The sequence below is a fragment of the Monodelphis domestica genome, chromosome 2 (genome assembly GCF_027887165.1).
Source record: "Monodelphis domestica isolate mMonDom1 chromosome 2, mMonDom1.pri, whole genome shotgun sequence".
In the NCBI taxonomy this organism is placed as follows: domain Eukaryota; kingdom Metazoa; phylum Chordata; class Mammalia; order Didelphimorphia; family Didelphidae; genus Monodelphis; species Monodelphis domestica.
In genome coordinates this window covers 109,502,237-109,522,771 of record NC_077228.1, presented here as the reverse complement: position 1 = coordinate 109,522,771, position 20,535 = coordinate 109,502,237, and the positions used below count along the sequence as shown (strand labels likewise).

The window sequence follows — 20,535 nt, the reverse complement described above, 5'->3', positions numbered from 1 at the left end:
TCCAGCTGTGTGAGCCTGAGCAAGTCATTTAACCCCAATTGCCTGGCTCTTACTACTCTTCTGCCTTAGAATGGATATTTAGTATTGATTCTTTTTTAAAAAAACCCTTACCTTCTGTCTTGCAATCACTACTGTGTATTGATTCCAAGGCAGAAAAGTGGTAAGGGCTAGGCAATGGGGGTTAAGTGACTTGCCCAGGGTCACACAGCTGGGAAGTGTCTGAGGCCAGATTTGAACCAAGGACCTCCCATCTCTAGACCTGGCTCTCTATCCACTGAGCCACCCAATTGCCCCCTCTTTAGTACTGATTCTAAGAAGGAAAGAGTTAAAAAAAATCTGGGACCTCTCATCTCTAGGCCTGACCCAATTCTATGATTTAAAAGTGAGAAGGCCCTAAACTGCACCTTACACATGGAATATTTTCATTAAAAGCCTTATATTCCTTCATTAATTAAAAAAAACACAACAAATTCAATGTAGGGAGTTGGTTTTGAACAACTTTTATTATACGTTTAGTGTTCTCTATACAAAAAAAATCAGTTGGGTTTTTTTTTTTACAGTGATTCCAAAAAAAATCTGAATAATTTGGCCTTTTCATTGCTCATGCAGTCAGTTTATAAGTCCATGAATTAAACGGTTCTCCATGGCCCAGAAATCTTCCCTGCTGTAGGTCACTCGTGACAGCCTCTGATACTCATCTATTGCTGACAAAGTTGGTTAATGCAAAATAACTCACAAAAAGGGGGGAAAATGTGTGTATGTGAGAGGCGTTAAAATGAGGTCTGCCATGGAAGGTTAAATATTTAATGAATGAAAAAAAGACCAGACAGATGGAAGAGAGTGGGAGACTCCCTCAACCAAGAACCAATGAGAACTTGTGGTACAAAGGCGTGGAGAGAAAGAGAAGCCCGAGGCTCCAGGGTAGGGGCAGGGACCAGAGAGGGGACAGCGAGGATTGCAGGGACCAGTGCAGACTAGAACAGGCCCTGTGACCAGTGACTGGTACTCCAAACAAGAGGAGCTCATGGAGAAGTTGGCAAAGAGCTGGGTAGCTGGGCAGAGGGACAACACTGACTGAGGAAATCTTCCGGGAGCAGAAAAAGACACAGGGGCAGGTTCATCCATTTTTGCTTGTGTGTGTCTGTTTATTTGTGAAAAGAAAAGGGTTGGTAAGTACACAAAACTCTGAATTTCTTTCCCCAGATTTTTGTGTTTATTGCTTAACTGAAGTCTTTTTGTCTTGTGCTGACCGGCTGGAGTGGCCCCAATGCAGGACAGCCCGCTGCCCTCCAGCTCCCTGCTGGCACAAGCAAAGGATGGCTGGAGGCCTAGGCGTGGAGTGTAATGTCTAATGATATGGAACAGAACGAAAGATGCCATCCTGCTGGGTGGCACCGTAGCCTGAACCCCAATGTCGTGGATGAAGCCAAAGGACCTGTTCCTCTTCCTCTTCAGGCCATTCTACATACATAGTCATTCTCTTCGGTTGTCCTGGGAGGGTTCCCAAATGTAAGGTTGGGGGGGCTCGGCCGTGAGTCAGAAAAGAAGAAAATCGGATCCCCAGAAGCAGAAGCCTCCTATCTGCGATCCATCCTCAGGAAGGGAAAGTCCATTCAGGTAGGAAATGTCTGGCCAATAAAGGGCTTCTTCAAATGAGGCGAAGCTGGCACTCTTCATCTCTGCCCATCGGATAGAGTAGCCACATAATACTGATGCGATGGGAGCAGGGCATGGGTCCTGGGGCACCTGAAACTCTCGGGAAACACTGCTCTTAGGTAGGAGAGAGCACATTAGTCTGGGGGCCCTGCAAGGGCTGTCGCGGAGTACAAAGTGGTCCTTCCGGAGGAGGAGGTGAGGGCTGCCCCAGAGCCCGCCCGGCATCGAGTCCTTGTCTACCCCTCCTCAAGTCTTTGCCTCATCCATCCCCCGTGCTGCGTCTCTGTCCCGTAGACCCGGAAAGTCTTGCCATGATGCCCTGCTCCTCTCGAAGGCACACTTCCCCGAAACAAGGTTATGCAGAAGGTAGGGCCTGTGCTCTGTGAACACCTGCTACTCCTCCAGCACCCAGGAGAGGGGTTAACAAAAAGGTTTGTGTGAGGGTCTGGTGGAGAAAAGCTCTGGAACCAGTCAGGATCGTAGGGTCCCTGAAATCCTGGGTTAGACATCTAGAAGCTCTGGGGTTAGCCGCTGTGATCCGTTAGGCAAGGCTTCCCTCTCGATTTGCTCATCTGTACAATGGGAGTCTCAGATGAGACGATCTCTGAACTCCCTTCTGGTGCTGTCTTATGAACTGAGTTTATTCGGGTTTCTATGTATCTGTCTGTATGTTTTTGGAAGAAGGGAGGATGTGGGAAGAAAAGGGGCCTATCGTAGCAGTACTGGCTAACGTGTTGGCTGGGGCTGAAGCTCACAGGAAACCTGGAGGCCAATTTGACATCCAGGCTTTGGGCAAATGTACCGTATGTCCCCGGAAGATTTGAGTATTGGCGAAGGATTCTGATCCACTGGGGTCAATTCATACAGAACGGACGGATCAACTCTCCTGGGATCCCGCGGCTTCTCGGGCCCCTACTCTTCCCACGTGGGCCGTGGATGATGCCCTTGGCAGCTGGGATGCGAGGGCTAACAGCCTCATCTCAACAGACTGAACACTTCGCTGGGATGGGCAGAGCCCTGGAATGAGTTAAGCCTGTTTTTAAGCCTGGCTCTCCTTTTGGCTTGACCTCAATGAAAACACAAGACACGAGAAATCAGACGCCTCCATCTCTTCTTCCCTCCTCACACATCGTCCAGTAAAAAAGAAAAGAAAGATAAAGAACACGAAGCTTTCCGTGGGGAGGCTGGGAGACAGAAGAAGGAACAAATCTGTACCCCTGTCCCTATGGTACCCATAGTCATTGCCTCTGAAGTCCCGTGGGGGAAGGGGGAGGCACACCGAGGTTTATCCGCTTGACCAAAGTGGCCGGACATTTCCTGGAGGAGAGGAGCCCAGGAGTCCCACCAACACCCACTCTTCCGGTCACCTTCAAGTTTGTCTTAACAAGGAGCCCAGCTCGTCCTCTTTGGGCTCTTCCCCGAGGCTTGCAGCCAAAGAGCCATTTAGCTCTCCCAAGATGGACTGTGGTCGACAAGCCAATACCCACTTAGTTCAAAGACAGAGGAAGTGACATCCCTAGTGGTCTGGAGGTGAGGATAAACAGCCTGCTGACAGGAGAGCCTTCTGACGTGGCCAAAGGAGGGAGTAAGCCCTGGCAGGACGAGCAGCTGTGCCGCCCCTCGCCCCGTCGCCCGTCCCAGCCAGACCGGCAGGCTCAAGCACCTGGTGGGTTTCTCCGAACTCCCGGCACCGGCCGGAGCGGGGCCTTCTGGTGGTTGCTGGAAGGCCTCAGCTCAGCAGTGAAGCGGGGCCAATACTATTTGTCGGCTGCTGTCAGCAGGGGCCTGTACGTGGCCGGGCGATCCCTGTGCTCTGCTTCCCAGAGGCAGCTGCCCACACTGCAGGTGACCTGCCTGCCTCCAGTGAGCCGTGTACTTGGTGCATTTGATAAAGCACATGAAGCCTGGGTCAGTCAGCTGGCGACGGAGAGAACACTTGCTTCCCCAGCAGCAGGCTGAAGCCCCAACCTGGCCAGGCATCTTACAAACGATTCTGAGTGGGGCAGCACCTTTATTGCCTCTGCAGTCAGGAAAATCAAGGTTGTCGGAATACTAGAACAGGGGACCCAAAGGAGGTTTAGGCTTTCCTTCCCTCGAGGTCCTCGCTGGAAAGGTTCATGAATAGTCTAACTGGGGACGCGTCCCTTTAGAGGAAGACAGCCTTCCCTTTGGAGTTCTCCGTGCCTGCTGCCTGCAATGGAGGTCCTGGACTTGCTTTCCCCACCCCCTTTTTTTTTGGATGGCCATTTGTTTCGGTAGTGCCTGACACTTTGTCGACCTCATTTGTGGTTTTCTTGGCAAAGATATTGGGGATATTTGCCATTTCCTTCTCCAGCTTATTTTATAGATGAGGAAACTGAGGCAAATTGGGTTCAGTGACTTGCCCAGGGTCACACATCTAGTGTCTGAGGTCACATTTGAACTCAGGTCTTCCTGACTCCAGGCCCAGCAGAGCACCATCTAGCTTCCCCCAGCCTTTGACTCTGCCTCATTTCAACACCAGAGAGCATCTTCCTGCAAAACAGAACTGTCTGGTCCAAGGGGCATCTCCTCACTCTCCAGCTTGAATCATGCACCCAGCCTGGCTCTCTGGGATGTCTCCCTGCTTCCCTCGTTGCACAGGGCAGTTCAAGCCTCATTTGAATGATTTTCACATAATGCAATGTAGTTTTGCTGTTAATACCTTTGGGCCTTGGAGATGTGGCAAATGTCACTGAGAAACAATGGATCTGGAGGGCTGAGCCTTGGCACCATCGAGGCCCTTCGACCAGTGACCAATTCAAGCTACTCTACAGTACACAATCCACGATGGGTGAAATAGCGACGTCCTTCGGAGACACTCGGGCTCTGGAACAGCTCAGCACTGGCCATCTCTCGCACACAGGCTAGGGAACTTTGGTTTTTAAAATGCACTCGGCGGGGACCATGAAGGCAGCACCATCACTCAGTACTGCTGGTGGGAAAACAGCTCCACTCACCAGAGGTCCGGAGTTGGCGCTGAGTGGTCATGTCTTCTTCTGCTGTGAAGCATTGCATAGGTGGCCGATTCTCCATGAGTCTGATGCCTCGGGGGGCCTGGGGTTTGCAGCCAGAACTCCAAGGACAGCCGGGAGCTAGGTAAGGCATAGGAAGAACATCGCAGCGAGAGGGAGGGATTCCTATCTGGGCAGAGTGGTTAGTATTGTTACCTTAGAGTCTTCAGATATGTAAGTACCCCAACAGAAGGATAATACCAGTTTGGTCTTGGGGGGGACAGACTTGTGGCTGAGGCCTTTCAGAAACCCACCAGTGACCACCATCCACGAGACATGGTAGAGTATGCGTCTGGAGCAGATATCCTCCCGACCCGGGAGCATGGAGATGATATCGGGTGCATTCGAGAGGAAACAAGAAGAGTTATCTCACAGTCCTCGAACTGGCAAAGCTTAGATGTGATGTTCTGCTTGGGACAAGGTCCAGTCTTTTTCAGGGGCGCCATGTTGGAATCCTTCTCATCTACCTTTGGGTCAAGGGTTATCCTGGAAATCTTGGTCTTTGTTGTCCTTCCACTCTTTTGACCAATATGGAGTTTTAAGAGGGGGAAGAGGAAGGAAGCCCAAGTCCAGAACTTGCTTCCCTTTGTCCCTTCTCTAGGCCCAAACATTCCTACCTTCCTCAGGTATGCAGGCCTAGGTTTACATCTATCTAGAGAGGCCTGGTCACAGGAGTCAAAGACCTTTTCATTCAAGCACCACTGTCTGGCTCCTGCGGGCTAAGACCTCTTCATCAGGATAAAGGGGACTCAGTACATTTGGAGGAGGGCAGGGGACCCCCATGTCATAAGGGAGTGGTATGCCCAACTCCCAACAGGAGACAGAGGGAGTCATGAGACTCTCTCTGTCAAAAAATACTGTTGTTTTGCAGAAAGAAGCCAGGCCCAGGGAGGTGTAGACAAAGGCCAAAGAGGGGGGGACAGTGGGGCAATGGGGCGGCACACGTATGGTTGGAAAGGCATCCTTTGGAAAATGTTGGGGCCCAGAAGTGCCTGTGAATACTAGAGATTCTCTGTCCTGTTGCTGATTGATCCTTTTGCCAGTCTCTTGATGCTCTCTGGGGAGGGGCCATCCCTCCATTCTCTTCTTGGGATTTATCTCCAAAAGAAAAACCAAAGTGGGAACTTTTTTGAAGAGAACAAAGGTGGTGGGGAGGGGGGACAGGACCCGGACAACGTGAGTGTGATGAGGAAAGGGGTACCCTAACTTCTTAGAAGGACACTAAGGGGTGAAAGGCTGCCAAATAGCGTGTGTGTGTGATGGAGATGAGGTGGAGGGGACAGGGATGGTCTGGTCCTGAAAGCTCAGGTTGGTTATTGGACTGAGCCTCAGGACCTGTTCCCTTCTGGCTCAGCTCAGGTCTGGTCTCCAGCTCTGGGATCACCCTGTTGGCACCCGGGGGACAGAGGGAGGGGGGAGACGAAGGGGAAGGGGCTTTGCTTTTGGCTGGGCTGTCACAGGTCCGTGCGGCTCGGCTGATCCCCGACACTGGCGTCTCTGATTGCCATTCCTGCCCTCGTCCCTCTGGGTGGTGGTGGTTTAGTAGTCGGTCTGCAGTGGGTTTTTCCTCCCCGCCTCCCCTCCCCCCATTGACTGGTGTGGCTGTGTCTGTATGGGCCAAGCTATGCCAAGGAGTAGATGGCATTGACAGGCGACGTGGCCTCTGAGCTCTCGTTCCCTTCTGTCTCTTCCTTGTCCTTTTTGACTGTGTATTGGCCAATGAAAGATCCATCCTCATTGAACTGTCCTTCTCCCCCCTCGCCATAGTCCACCAGGCTGTCATCACTCTCCTGCTGCTTGATGGTGCCATCCAGGGACGTCTGGCTTCCTTGCAGGGGCTTGTTGTCCTCATCGCTGGGGGGCCGGGAGGGGGCAGAAGGAGACAGAGCATTAGAGGAGGGACCCAAGCTGAGAATGCCCCCTATGAGACTCTGTTAGTAAGTGTTTCCTGGTGCCAGCCATGGGAGGGGGCATATGAAGAGGAGCAAAAACAGCCCCTACCCTCAAGGGGCTTTCCATTCTGATTAATGGGGGACACCGCATGCCAGTAACTGGGGACATACAAGATATATAGTGTTAGAGGACCAGCCCCCAGCTGAACCCTCAAGATGCTTGGCAGGGGGAGAGAGTCCTTAGGGAGTAGATATTGAGAAATTATAATGTATGAAACCAGGTCTCCCCATTTCTGGAAAGAGAAATCACTTATTTTTTAAATTAAATTAAGATTTCCCCTCAATTACATGTAAGAAGTTTCCAACATTTTATTTATTTATTTAAAAAAAAAATCCTTACCTTCCATCTTAGAATTAATACAGCTTATTGCTTCCAAGGCAAAAGAGAGGTAAAGGCCAAGCAATAAGAGTTAAGTGACTTGCCTAAGGTCACACAGCTAAGAAGTATCTGAGGTCAGATCTGAACGCAGGTCCTCCCATTTCTAGGTGTGGTTCTCAAGTTTCCAACATTTTGATTCTAGCATTCTTCCTTGCGCACCTCCCCTGCACCCTCTCTGAGATGGTAAGCCATCGGAGATAGATTTTACGTGTGTAATCATGTAAAACATTTTTCCATATTAATCCTTTTGTGGAAGGAAATTTGAACCAAAAAATATTAGAAAGAAAGTGAAAAAAGTTTGCTTTGGCCTAGATCCAGACTCTCCATCCGTGAGGAATCGCTCTTTCTTCAGAAGGGGTAAGGCAGGGGCTGCAGCGGCAAAGAATGGGGCCACAAAAAGAAGCAGGTGCCATCTCCCCCACTTCTTCCCTTCAGCCACTCCTCGGCTATCTTTACGGAGCTCTGCTAGGTGGCCGAGAGAGCGAGGCCAACACGACCCAGTTAGACAAAGCAGTGTGATATTGGGGAAGCTGGCTTCCAGGGTCACATCACAGTGTGGGGAGGAAGGGGGGACTTCCCTCCATCAGACTTTCTGATTCTCTCTCCTGACTATGAATTACTCCCCTGAATGGGCACGTGGCTATTTCTGGCCTCCACTCCCCTAAGTCAAAAGCCACAAGGAGACAGTAGCGGGAAGTGGTGCCTGAGGGCCATGGAAGGGGCACGGGAGAACGGGTCTATTTCTTGTCTGATCTGGAAAGAACAGACTCCTGTCCTGCCCACTCCAGCTGCCAGAAGCTTGAAAGGAACCGGAGTGGTTGGCCTCCAGCTACCTGTCTTTCTCCCTCTCCAAAGACCTTCCTGATCTATATGCACAAACGAGGAGAGGCGGCAGCGATCAAAGGAGAGCCAGGGAGCCCCATCGGAGAGAAGTGAGACCAAGGGGGCACAGCTCTTCCCTCCCCAGCCCCTCCCTCCTTCCCCTGCCTCACTGAACAATCAGTTGGGTTCTGGGGCCCCCACTGGAGTCTGGATTTGCTCCAGGATCGCAGGCGTGGTCAGCACAGGGAGGGGTTCTGTCCCGGCTGGGCCTCAGTTTGCTCATCTGTGGAATGAGAAGGTGGGACCGGAGGGCTTCCAGGTCCCGCCCGGTCCTGTGGTTGGTCACTGCGCCCTCTGCATAGGGGTTTAACAGATACCATGGTGGGGATAGGGGAAGGTTGGAAGAAAAAACAAAGCCAGGCAGCAGGCCAGAAAGACACCCTGCACTGTTCAATGGAAAATAGAAAAAGCAAAATCCCTCTGTACCCCCCTTGGGGTCTACCTCTGGGAAGCTGGGCCGCCCCAACGGTGGCTGAGGAACAGCTGGAACAGACGGGAAAGGAAAGGGAAAGAGCTTTTCAGGGAACAGGATGGGCCGGGGCCCAGAATGCCCCGCAGTGACCGCCCACACGGGACCTGGCACCTGCCACATGGCGGTCTGATTGTCGAGTGCCAGCCCTGATGGCAGCGCTGGGGGTACCCGGGGAGTCCGGGCAGATGAGGCTCCACATAAAAGGAGGAGAGAAAAGGAGGTGGGGGGCACTGAGAAAGGGGAGGCCCACCCCAACCCTGTTTAGGACTGGGGCATTCCTTTCATCTTCTACTCTCTGGCGATTCCATTTTCTCTGTTCGCTAGGTTTAAAGAGGCCATTCTCTAGCTCTAAGGTTCCAATTCTGGAGCTTGGGGGCTGGACGAGGTGAGTTTTATGGTATAAATCTCTATTTATGGCTTCACAGGCTCATGGGTGGAAGGGCCCTTAAAGATCCGCCAGGCCAGTCCTCTCATCTTTTTTTTTTAATGATTCATCACCTTAAAATTATCCCTTGCCTTGAGCTCCTGGAGGGTGGGTGTAGGGTGTCGCTTCCAAAAAAACGATATCCCGGTATGTTAAGTGAAGTTGTGTGTTTATTTTTGAACTCTTACCTTCTGTCCTAGTAATGACTAAGTCAGAAGAGTGGGAAGGGCTAGGCAAATGGGGGTAAGTGACCTGCCCAGGGTCACCTAGCTAGGAAGTGCCCAAGGCCAGATCCGAAGCCAGGACCCCAATCCAGGCTGGCCTGTGCCTCCACTGTACTACCTCACTGCTCCTTGCATCTTGCATCTTGCAGATGAGGGAAATGGAGACTAGAGAGGTGAATCATTTGTATAAGGCCGCATGGGTAGCAGAGCCAGGATTTGAATCTGGATCTTCTGACTGCCAAACCAGTGCTCTGTTCTGCCACCTCTATAACCAGGACCATGTGGCTGTTTGCAGAGTGGCTGCCCAGTGCCACCCTGACCATTCAGGACCATTTCAATGCTAAGTGAGGGATTCCCATACACTTTGAAAGACAGGGGCAGCCAGGTAGCCCAGTGGAGAGAGCACCAGGCTGGGCTCAAATCTGACCTCAGACACTTCCTAGCTGGGTGACCCTGGGCAAGGCATTGAACCCCCATTGCTTAGCCCTTGTTATTCTTCTGACTTAGGTCTGATACTGAGACAGAAGGCCAGGGTTTGGGGGGGAAAGAAAGAGGGCAGCATATAATTGCCCATTTACTCCCAACTTAGGAAGGTATGAATAAGGGTTTGTTTCGTTTGGCTCAAGTGGGAGGACTGCACTCTTGCTCTATGAAGCATGGGGGCAGCTATGTGTAGCTCTGGAGGGAGCGCTGGACTTAGAGGAGGGAAGACTCATCCTGAGTTCAAATTTGGCTTCAGACACTGACTAGCTGTATGACTCTAGGCAAGTCACGTAACCATTTGCCTCAGTTTCCCCATCTGGAAAATGAGCTGGAGAAGGAAATGGCTGACCACTGGAGTGGCTTTGCCAAGAAAACCCCAAATGGAGGTCAAGAAGTTACTGAATGACTGAACCACACTATCTGAAGCACAGCACTGAGGCTGAGTGTTAGGGAGGGCACCGATAAGCGCCCTGGCCTGGAACTCCAGGCTATGTTTCCCCTCTGTCCTGCCTTCATTTGGGCCCTCGGCCCAGTCGTTGCTTCTCGAGGCTTCTCGAGGCCTGGATAAACGATCTTGGAGCTCGCCTCCAGCTTTAAGTCCTTCCACGGTATGCCAGTGTCCTTCCATATTCCTTTTGGAGCCTGTTGGCATCCTGTAGAAGTGCACCAGGGGGCGGAATTCCTCCCATTTCCATAGGTGAATGCCTTCATTGCAGCAAGCCGATGACATTGGTAATGCAGCATATCTTTTTTTTTTTTTAAACCCTTACCTTCCATCTTAAAACCAATACTGTGTACTGGCTCCAAGGCAGAAGAGCGGTCAGGGCTAGGCAATGGGGGTCACGTGACTTGCCCAGGGTCACACAGCTAGGAAGTGTCTGAGGCCACATTTGAACCCAGGACCTCCCCTCTCTAGTCTGGCTCTCCATCCATTGAGCCACCCAGCTGTACCCTAATGCAGTATTAATTTTGCCATTTGAAGGAACTGAAACCTGGAGAAGTTAGATGACTAAGCCTCAGTTTCCTGGTCTGTGATATGGGGATTATAATAGCACTTCTCTCATTGGGTTGTTGTGAGGATCAAATGAAATAATCTGTGTAAAGCAGGACACAAACCTTGTAGTGTTATATGAATGCTACTTATTATGACCATATTCCCTCCCTCCTTTCCTATTGCTTATCTAAGCAGGGGCACATGAATTGCCAGTAATCTGTATTCTAGTCAGACTTGTTTCTGTCTGGGCAGTAGGGTTGACTGTGGGTGAAAAGACATCCCAAGTCAGGGTGGTTTAATCACAGATTTTTTTCAAACTGGAAGAAACTTTAGGGATAATTTAGTCTAATCTCATCACAGCTGAGTGAGCTGTAAAAAAACAAAACAAAACACCCCCCCCCCCAAATGGTCTAGTCAGAGGAAATGATTTGCCTAAGGTCATGCAGCATGCTAGTATCCCAACAGGACAAGAGCCTAGATTTCCGGGGCTCTTGCTACCACGACATTATATTTTTGGCCAGCAGCTGTGACTTTTCCTGAATCCCACCCTACCAGGACCATCTGTCTCAGACTTGCTTCCAGGACCTGGCCACCGTATACTCTTGATGATCTCCAAGATTCCATCTGGTATTGGCTGCCATGGTTCTAGAATTTCAAACCACCATTCGTCAATGGGTCTATCTGGGAGGGTCTGCTGGGAAGCCGCTCTGTCTCAACTGTTCTGTATTGCATCGTGTGTGAGAAGGTGCTTAATGCTTTTGGATGAAGATGAGAAAAATGCTAACTCAATTCTAGAGAAAGCCGCCCTTCTCCCAGCAACCTGGTGCTCAGCTCAGACAGGCTCCCAGAAGGAGCTGCAGAGGCTGCACTCATCACAAGAGACAAATGCTTGAACTGAAGTCAGGAAGGAGAAGGGACACCCCCAGCCTTTAAGGTTCTTTTTAAAGGCCACTGGCCCCAAGTGGGGGGCTCTTAATCTTTCTAGACCTCAAGCCAAAGGTGCCTTACTGACAGAGAAAAGGGATCTAGTACTTCATTTCTATCACTGCTGGAGCTCTTGATGATGACTTTATCCAAATCAATCAACATTTATCACCTGCTATGGACCTGGCACTGTGCTGGGCTCTGGGAATATAAAGACAAAAATGAAAAAACAGTCTCTGCTCTGAAGGAGCCTACATTATTTTTATTTATTATTATTATTCATGTCTAGTTATCCTGTAACTTCTCTTGTGGAAGAGCTGGGTTTGGTATTGGAATAGGAAGGGAAGAGTGTTTATTATAATGATAAAATTGACATTTAATGCAGGCAATGCTTGCAAACTCCTTTACTTATGGTCACCAACAAGGCAATCCACAGGAGGGAACTCGTGTCAAAAAAAGAGGACCAGGGGATTTAGAGCTGGATGGAACTTGAGAGATCACTGAGTGCTGAACTTCATTTGATAGTTCAATTAATCACACATTTACAGAGTACTTACTATGTGCTAGGCACAGATGCCATGAATATAAAGGATGAAATAATCCCTGTTTTTAAGGACCAGTGAGGAAACTGAGGCCCAGAGATGTTCAGTATTTTTGCCCAAGGTCACAGAGGTAGTAAGTAGTAGACCTGAGATTCAAATTTAGCCATATTTTCTCCTAGTAGGACTCATCAGTTCCTTCCTTCCTTCCTTCCTTCCTTCCTTCCTTCCTTCCTTCCTTCCTTCCTTCCTTCCTTCCTTCCTTCCTTCCTTCCTTCCCTCCTTCCTTCCTTCCTTCCTTCCTTCCTTCCTTCCTTCCTTCCTTCCTTCCTTCCTTCCTTCCTTCCTTCCTTCCTTCCTTCCTTCCTTCCTTCCTTCCCTTCTCTCTTAGTATCAGTTCTAAGACAGAAGAGTGGAAAGAGCTTGGCAATTGGGTTTAAGTGACTTGCCCAGGGTCCACACAGCTAAGAAGTGTCTGAGGCCAGATTTGAACCCAGGTCCTCCTGACTCCAGGCCTACCACTTGTATCTATTGTGCTACTTAGCTACCCCTCATTGCTTTTTTCTGATTTAAAATGTTGGAAGGGCCTTAAATCTCCCACAGGGTAAGGGGCAGTGTCTCCTAAAAAATGCTGCCTTGTCCTAAGCAATTAAGCTGAGCAGGCTCTCTTGGCAAACTCAATTTTTATCCTTTTCTTAAGGTGTTGTCAGAGAGGACAGAGATAAAAAGCCTTATCAGAGAGAAAATCTTTTGGTGGCCTTTGAGTAAATCTGTGCAGCTCTCTTAGAGACAGGGGGAGGCTGAGGGAGAGGGTAGGATGATGGGTGAGTGAGGACTATGAGAAATGGGGAGATGGCTTTTGCTTTGTGTGGGAGAGGGAAGAGAAAACAGACCTGTAATCAAAGGAACCATCCTCTTCCTTCTGGTCTTCAGGGTCAAGGGGAACATCCTTCTTTTCTCGAACTGCAATCAGCAATTGAAGCAAAGAGTCAGACACAATGCATGAGACACGCCATATGTCCACTGAGCTCCTGAGTGCTCAGCATGTGACTGGTCGCACATGGCTTGTCCTGCTCTCCAAAGTATTTTTATCTATCATATCCCACACATGCAATTTCAAAATTGCTCTTTGAGGCAGGTAGAGCTGGGACCAGCATTCTTATCTTACAGATGGGGAAACAGATTCAACGAGGGGAAAGAATAGTCCAGGTCTCCCGATTCCTAGTCTAACCCTCTTTTGACTAGACCAATCAATCGTCGAGGGTTTATTAAGCACCTACTATCTACTGTGGACATAAAACCTCAAATGGAACAATTCCTGTCCTCATGGAGCTTATATGCCTGCTTCCTGAAAGTTGAGAGAGCCTCATATTCTGAGGAGTAAAAGTACTGTAATACATGCAGAATCTGTGACCCTAGTTTGTTTTAGCTGGAAGAGCTCAAAGGCTACCCTCACCTCTTCAGCAATGCAGTGAACAAGGGGATATGCATTACAGATCAGAGTAAGATGATAGCTCTTCAAGGACTAATTGAATGGCTCCTCTCCCCCTCTCTTCCACTTCTTGTGCTCCAGGGACCTTCCATTCCTGCATCCTAGAGAGCTGGTAGGTTCTTAACTGAGTCTTTTCTCCAGAGCATCTCTCACATGCTCATTCCATCATGTCCCTGTCTCAGTCTCCCCTGTTCCTTTTGTTGTAGAATCTTTCTTTTTTGTAGACTCAATTTTCCTTCCTTCCTTCCTTCCTTCCTTCCTTCCTTCCTTCCTTCCTTCCTTCCTTCCTTCCTTCCTTCCTTCCTTCCTTCCTTCCCTCCCTCCCTCCCTCCCTCCCTTCCTTCCTTCCTTCCCTTTCTCCCTCCCTCCCTCCCTTTCTTCCTTCCTTCCTTCCTCCCTCCCTTCCCCCTCCTTCCCTTCCTCCCTCCCTCCCTCCCTCCCTCCCTCCCTTCCTTCCTTCCTTCCTTCCTTCCTTCCTTCCTTCCTTCCTTCCTTCCTTCCTTCCTTCCTTCCTTCCTTCCTTCCTTCCTTCCTTCCTTCCACTCTTCCCCCTCACTCTCTCTTTCCCCATTTCTCCCACCCCCTTCTCTTCCCATCCCTTCCCTTGTCCTCTTTCGTCTTAATGATATTCAGGATGAAATAAAGCTAATTCACTAACAGATGGGGGTGGGGAGGAAGAAAGGTCATTCCTACCAAGAGTTAGTCACCTCCCCCAGCCCCCCAGGGCAGCTGGACCTCTTAAGACAGCCCACCTTAGGTGAACTTAATTAACTCAAGTGCTTTCTGGCTGCCCTCAGCTTCAAAAATCAGACAGGAGGGCCATTTTTTCCTATTCAGCAAGGCTGGGCTTGCTGAGACAGCTGAGCTCCCCTGGACCCAGCAAGCTGGGGGATCTTGTTGGCTTACAGGAAAGCTTGATTGCTTTCTGCCTTGCCTTTCCCGCCATGAGGGAGGAGGGTGGGGCTCTGCCGCAATTTTCTGGGTCTCTTACCTTGGTATTTCCCTCTTCCACTCCTTTTGATGAAGCAGACGATGAGTAGGATCAGCACCAGCAAAGCAATTGCACACATGAGCCCAATGAACCATCCTTGGGTGGCGATGTCCACTTGGTTCCTGGTAAAAGCTGGTTGGGAGAAAGGGACAGTGGGAGGGGGGAGTATCAAAAGAAGGCAAGTTAATAAGATCTGACAAGAGAGCTGGGGGAGGAAAACAGAGAAGGCTCATCCGAGAGTCCATGTGGATGCTTTCTCTTGGAGACTAAAGCTAGGGGTTGCTCAGTCTGCTGGCCCAAAGAACCCATCAAAGAAAATATCCATTAAAGGGATAAAGAAAAAAAAATCCATTAAAGAGCTGAGGTCAAAGGATGAGGAGAAGAGCCAAAAGAAAGGGAAGGCACCAGGTAGGGGCAGCTGGAATAAGAAGCAGAAAGTAGAGCAGGACCTGGGGACAGCATGGGGTTAGGGGTGACATTGTTTAAGAAAATGGTGCAGGTCTACAATGGCCAACTTGGGCACCCCAATCTGGTGTGGAGCGAGGGCAGCCAGAGAAAAAGGCCAGACCTGTTCTGATGGCAATGAGGCCTAATGAAGACCCAGGGCAAAGAGGCACAGTTCTAGCAAAGGGAATTCCCCCTGGGTGAGTGATCTTGACAATTCACATCCAGATAGGTCTTCTAGGTTAAGAAAATGTTTTCCACACTAGACCCCTGTGAGGTAGGTAGAGCAAGCATTGTCAGCCCCATTTTACAGAGGAGGAAACTGAGACTTATACAGGTAAAGTGACTTGTACATGATCACAGATCTAGTGATAGTTAAAACAGTTTAGATAAAAGTCAAAGCTTTACAAATCACTCTCACTTAAATCATCTCACTTGATCCTCACAACACTCCTTTAAGGGAGGTTGGGCTGATTTTCTCATATCCTTTTTTACTCAAAGACTCGAGGCTCAGATATCTGAAGTGAGTTGACCATGTTACACAACTAGGCAAATGGCAAAGTTGGGATTTGAACCAAGATGTCATAGCTCAAGTCCAGGGCATCTTCTAGCACACCAGAAAGTCAGCGAGGTATGGCTCAAAAGCCCCCTCCAGCAGAAAGTAGTATGGCACCTATGAACAATGCTTCCAGAGCTACCTGGTCACTCCAGAAAGCTGAGGAGGAGCCAACTTTTTGCTTGAATTCAGAATCTTGCCTGGACAGATGAGAGACTCTAGAGAGATGTGAGTTTCTGTGCCTCCAACAAGCACAAAATTTCCTTGAAGTCAAGGAACTCCGTCATATGGTACCTAGGATGGTGCTAGCTGTTTATAGTGGGGACTTATTAGATTTTGAATAAATGACTGATCAGATTGTCTACTGAACTCAAACTGTGCCAACCATGGCTTAGTGCCACCATAGGAAGACCCTTATTCAGGACTTTTTGATTGGCTGATTGAGCCTCCTAATGCCAGAGATCTCTGGTGAGGGGAATTAGAATTCCTGTTGACACTGCCCCTAAAACACACATTTGTAGGAGACCAACTGACATCAATTCAAGAAGAGTCCTAGCCCATCCCTGGATCTACTGCTGCCATGCATAAACCCATGCCAGTGGGTTTGGTTTGGTAGAGGCTGTGCTATTAAGATCGGCACATCTTGGTGTAATGGAATTAATATTGAATGCAGAGTTAAAAGAGGTGGGCTTGAATCTTAGCTCTTCTGCTTACTCCCTGTGTGACCTTGGGCAAGTCATTTAACCTGTATGAGCTGAGTTCCTCCTCTATAAAATGAAAGGGTTAGATTAAATGATCTTCCAGCTCTAACTCTCTGACCTATCATTCTTTTATAATCTACCTGAAAGCTCTGTTTGAAGATAGTCATATTTTTCACGACTGAAAAGCTCATTGGTGCTTTGGCTGAAAATCAGAGGGCTGATTAGATTGGGATCTGAGTCTATTCACCCTCTGACTAGCCCACAGACAAAAGTCCAAGAGAAACCCACTCGTGTGCCCAACCTATAATAGCAATATGGGCTGGGAGATCTGGGAAGAAATGGGATAGATACAGAGTAAATACAGAGCCACCCTAGCATGCAGAGGTTCCCAGGCCAAACTAGTCTCATGCAACTGGGCAACATTTCAGATAAGTGAATGGCTGTAGTCAGCATCCTATACTGTCCTCAGAAGGCAAACTGGGAGAAACAATTCTTCATATCTCTAAGTGGCTCAGTGGGTCATCAGAGTAATACTCATTTATAATATGACCTACAACTTGGATTGAAGTACAATGTGCCATCTGTCACATCATTCAACGTCTTCATTCTACCTAGCACTCTCCTAGTTAAACCAGCCTTTCTCCACTTTGAAGTCCACTTTAGAGTTGTTCAGGTTCTCATACCCTAGACTCCTTCTTACTCATGACCTTTTATGGAGCCACTCTTACCACTCCCCAGCTATCTCTCACTGACTTGGCAGCAAGTCTCCTAGTGGTTATTCCAGACCTGATCTCTCCTTTGCAAATTCTTACCTTCCGCTTCTTGGACAACATTAAAACCAACTAAACTGAGTTCTCTAGTCTTCACTTCAACATATCACTATCCCTAAAGAGGAGTCTTCTCTCCTCTCTAAAGCTAACCTCTCAATCTATATCCTGGACTTCTCTCCCACCTGTTCAATGAACTTTGTTTTCATAAATAATTCATTGTCTGGGTTTTCTTTCACCCTCTCCATGCTTTTCCCCTTATGTTTCCCAATATTTTTCTAACATATCAAAGTCCCTTTCATTTTTTTCTTTAAACTGTTACTCTCCATCTTAAAATCAAAACTGTATTAATGCCAAGGCAGGAGATTGGTAAGGGCCGGAAATGGGAGTTAAAAGACTTGCCCAGGGATACACAGCTAGGAAGTCCACATTTGAACCCAGGACCTCCCATCTCCAGGGCTGTCTCAATCCAGAGACACTTAGCTGTCCCTTGTCCCTTTCTTAAATTAAATTAAATTAAATTAAATTAAAACAACAACAAACTTCACTTGACTCTTGGTGATAGCTACTTGGCTCAACATTCTCCTTCCTTTTATTGCTAAACTTATTGAACCTCTAGACTTTCCCCACTGCTTCCATTTTCTGGCCACTATTCCCATTCAAAGCTCTTGAAATCTGATTTCTGGTCCTATCACTTTAATGGGGTTTCCAATAGCTTTTTCACAATCCTCAGTTTCATCTCTTTAGTGGAATCCGATGCTATCAAGCTCCTCTTTCCTCTTGGCTTCCATGACATACTTTGCCTGTTTTCTCTCTCTATTTGTGCTCCCAATTCTCTTCTGAGAGAAGGGGCTTTTCTTCTCCCCCCACCTGTATGTACCCCTGTAGGATCTCTACTCTTCTCTCTACATGCTCCATTCCCTTCACAGGTTCATTCATACTCAACTTCAATGACAATGGTAGAAAGCAGGGCATAATGAATTGAAAGTTGTCTTCAAAATCATAAAGATATAGGTTCGTGTCTGCCTGTGACCCTGGGCTTGTGACTTACTTAGCCTCTTCCCCAGGTAACTCTCTAAAGACTCTCTATAGGGCAGGGGCTCACTCACATTGATAATGGGAGTCTCCACTCGGGAGTCCCCTATATCAACAGAATCACAGGCCCAGTAAAAAATGATGATAGATGACAGTGTTTGAAAGTATGCAAAGGGCTTTTATTCATTAGCTCACTTGATCTCTAGGTGAATGACTTTGAAATCCAGTCCCATTTTTTTCCGTGCCTAGAGGACCACCCCATTTGGATGTTGTCATCACCTCAAACTCAGTATGTTCAGATTTAATTGGGCGATCTTACCTCTTCCATCACTTTCACTTTCAAATTACCCCATTTCTTTTAATGTCATCATTCTCCTATACTGCTAGCCTAGAAAATTCCTTCTCTCACCTTAATTGCCTATTATCTAATCTATTCCCAAATGCTATTGCCTCACCTTCAAAATGTCTCTGAATGAATGCCTACCTTCTTCTCTATTCATATTGCTACTGCCCACACCTGGACTTTCATCATTTCACATCCTCTTCTCCTCTTCCTCTAATCTATAATGCATACTTTTGCCACAATAATCATTCTAAAAACATCACTTTCATCAAGTCATTCATTCCCTTTCCCTGGAACCTAAAATAGTTCCCTATTTCCTACTACCCCAAACATCAACTCTTTCAGCAGACTTTCAAAGACCTCCATAGCCCGATGGCACTCTACAGAGCCAACCTAGTTTCCCAAATGACAACAAGCATTTATTCCAGCTTCCCAACACAGACTTTCCAGACTGGGCAGAGTGGCGCCCTCGCATTCTGCATGTACTTAAGTTCATTTCAACCTCTCCCTGTTGCTGCGTCCCCAGTTGGAATGTGCTTTCTTCCCCTATTTCTATTCAGATCCTATTTATTCTCAAGTCCCAGACCTACATGAGAACTCTCTTTGACCTCTGCACCTTACCATTACTCTTATCATAGAAACCAATCTGTTTTGCAAGGAATTGTTTTTCAAGAGAGCTGGTTTTATCTTTCTAACTAGACTATAAGCTCTTTGAGTTCAGGGTTTCTTCTATATCCTTCAGAGCTTGGCACAGGGCTGGGAACATAGTAGGCATTCAGTTCATACCTGGGGATCGACAGATTCCCCCCAAACAGAAAATGATGCAGTGAAAGTCTAATATAGTATAGTTTAGCCCTTAATAGAACATTAACTTTGTCTACCCATGCCAACCTTATAAAAGAGTTTCCTCACTGTATCTAAGTGAATATGGCCACCCCTCTGCTGAGTGGGAAGGATGATGGTTGATTCTTTCTAACTTCCCAAAGGCTACATGACAAGAACCAGTGCTGGTTTGAAGTTAGACCACAAAGGCAACGAATTGAGGTATAATTGATTTATTTGCAAATTGAATTGGAAAGGAAAGAAGGCCTGTGTTTGGAAAGTGCCAGTCCTTCCTTAAAAAATCCCACCTTTGTGGGGGGTGGCCCCTACCCTTTGGATACAGTGCCACACTTCTGGGAAGTGAGGCAGAAGGTAGCATTCAATCCATCTGGTTCATGGTGCATACATGTAGGAATCAAATGCAGACATCTTAAACTAATCTAATTAAAGGACTAGAGAATTCATCTGTGAGCTCTGGATTTATCTCTGCACTTAGCTTACTAAGAGTAGAAGTTGCTATAAGCTAAGCATGCCATAGATTCCCTCAGAAATGGTTTCTTTGTCCAAGTTGAAAAAGGACTCCTCATAAGATGGTCTCGCATACAAAGTGAACTCACATCTTGGGCTCCAACAGCAATTTTCATAAGGAGATTCCAATGTAAGGAAATTTGGATGCTGGGATCAAATTCAGTGAATTAATACCATTTCTTTTGAGATTCCAAACCCAATGTAATAAAACCAAAATTCTAAGACCTGGCTGTATTCATCCTTGCCTTACCTTCCAGTTCCAGTAGATACAAACAGGGACATACCCTGATTAGAAACTATACATTACACAAAGCATCTGACAAACTCAGGCAAAAGCCTACAGTCACAGAGAAGATGGGATGAGATTTTGTAAGTTTGCCACATCCTCTGCTTTAGAGATGGGAAATTCACTTGAGAGGCAGACAGACAATTCTAATGGCTTCAATTCTATGGACCCAAATTTGAGATGTTACTCAATATTTAAGAAAAATTACATTTTAGAAATAGAAGAGGGTCCTCTGATATGATGATGGAGCTGAGATTTGTTTAAGAAAGCACTCTGGCTTGGCTGACTTTAACTAAGAAGCATTTTACACTTTTCTCTCTTCAACTTGCCGGAGCCCAGCCTGGATTGAGGCAAGAAAGACAATTCTCCCTCAGCTTCAGGGAATGAAAGAAGGACTCACCACAGATAAGTCTCCTGACTGCCCTTTGCTTTTCTGTGGTCCTTGAGCAGTCCTCAGGGCACTTAGCCAATACAGTGTAAGTAGACCCCAATGGTGTCCCCTTTGTCCCTCTGTCCAGGAAGGGGAAGAACAGAATTGCTTTTGAAGGCAACCAGGGTTATATGTTAATGGCCTCAGGAGTCCCATTGGTCTCAAGAGCTTTATGTAGG

At 47.8% G+C, this 20,535-nt stretch overlaps 1 protein-coding gene across 9 annotated transcripts in view; it reads right to left on the bottom strand.

The window, feature by feature from the left end:
• Positions 1–484: 484 nt before the first annotated feature.
• The window catches only part of NFASC (neurofascin), a 258,666-nt gene continuing 238,615 nt past the window's right edge, over positions 485–20,535 (bottom strand). For all 9 annotated transcript variants that reach the window (XM_007481242.2, XM_056815787.1, XM_056815788.1 and 6 more), the window contains 3 exons: positions 14,445–14,576; positions 12,855–12,924; positions 485–6,542 (listed from right to left, as the gene is read on the bottom strand). In XM_007481242.2, the coding sequence (XP_007481304.2) occupies positions 6,311–6,542; positions 12,855–12,924; positions 14,445–14,576 (434 nt within the window). In that variant the 3' untranslated portion in view covers positions 485–6,310. The remainder of the gene's footprint in view (positions 6,543–12,854; positions 12,925–14,444; positions 14,577–20,535) is intronic.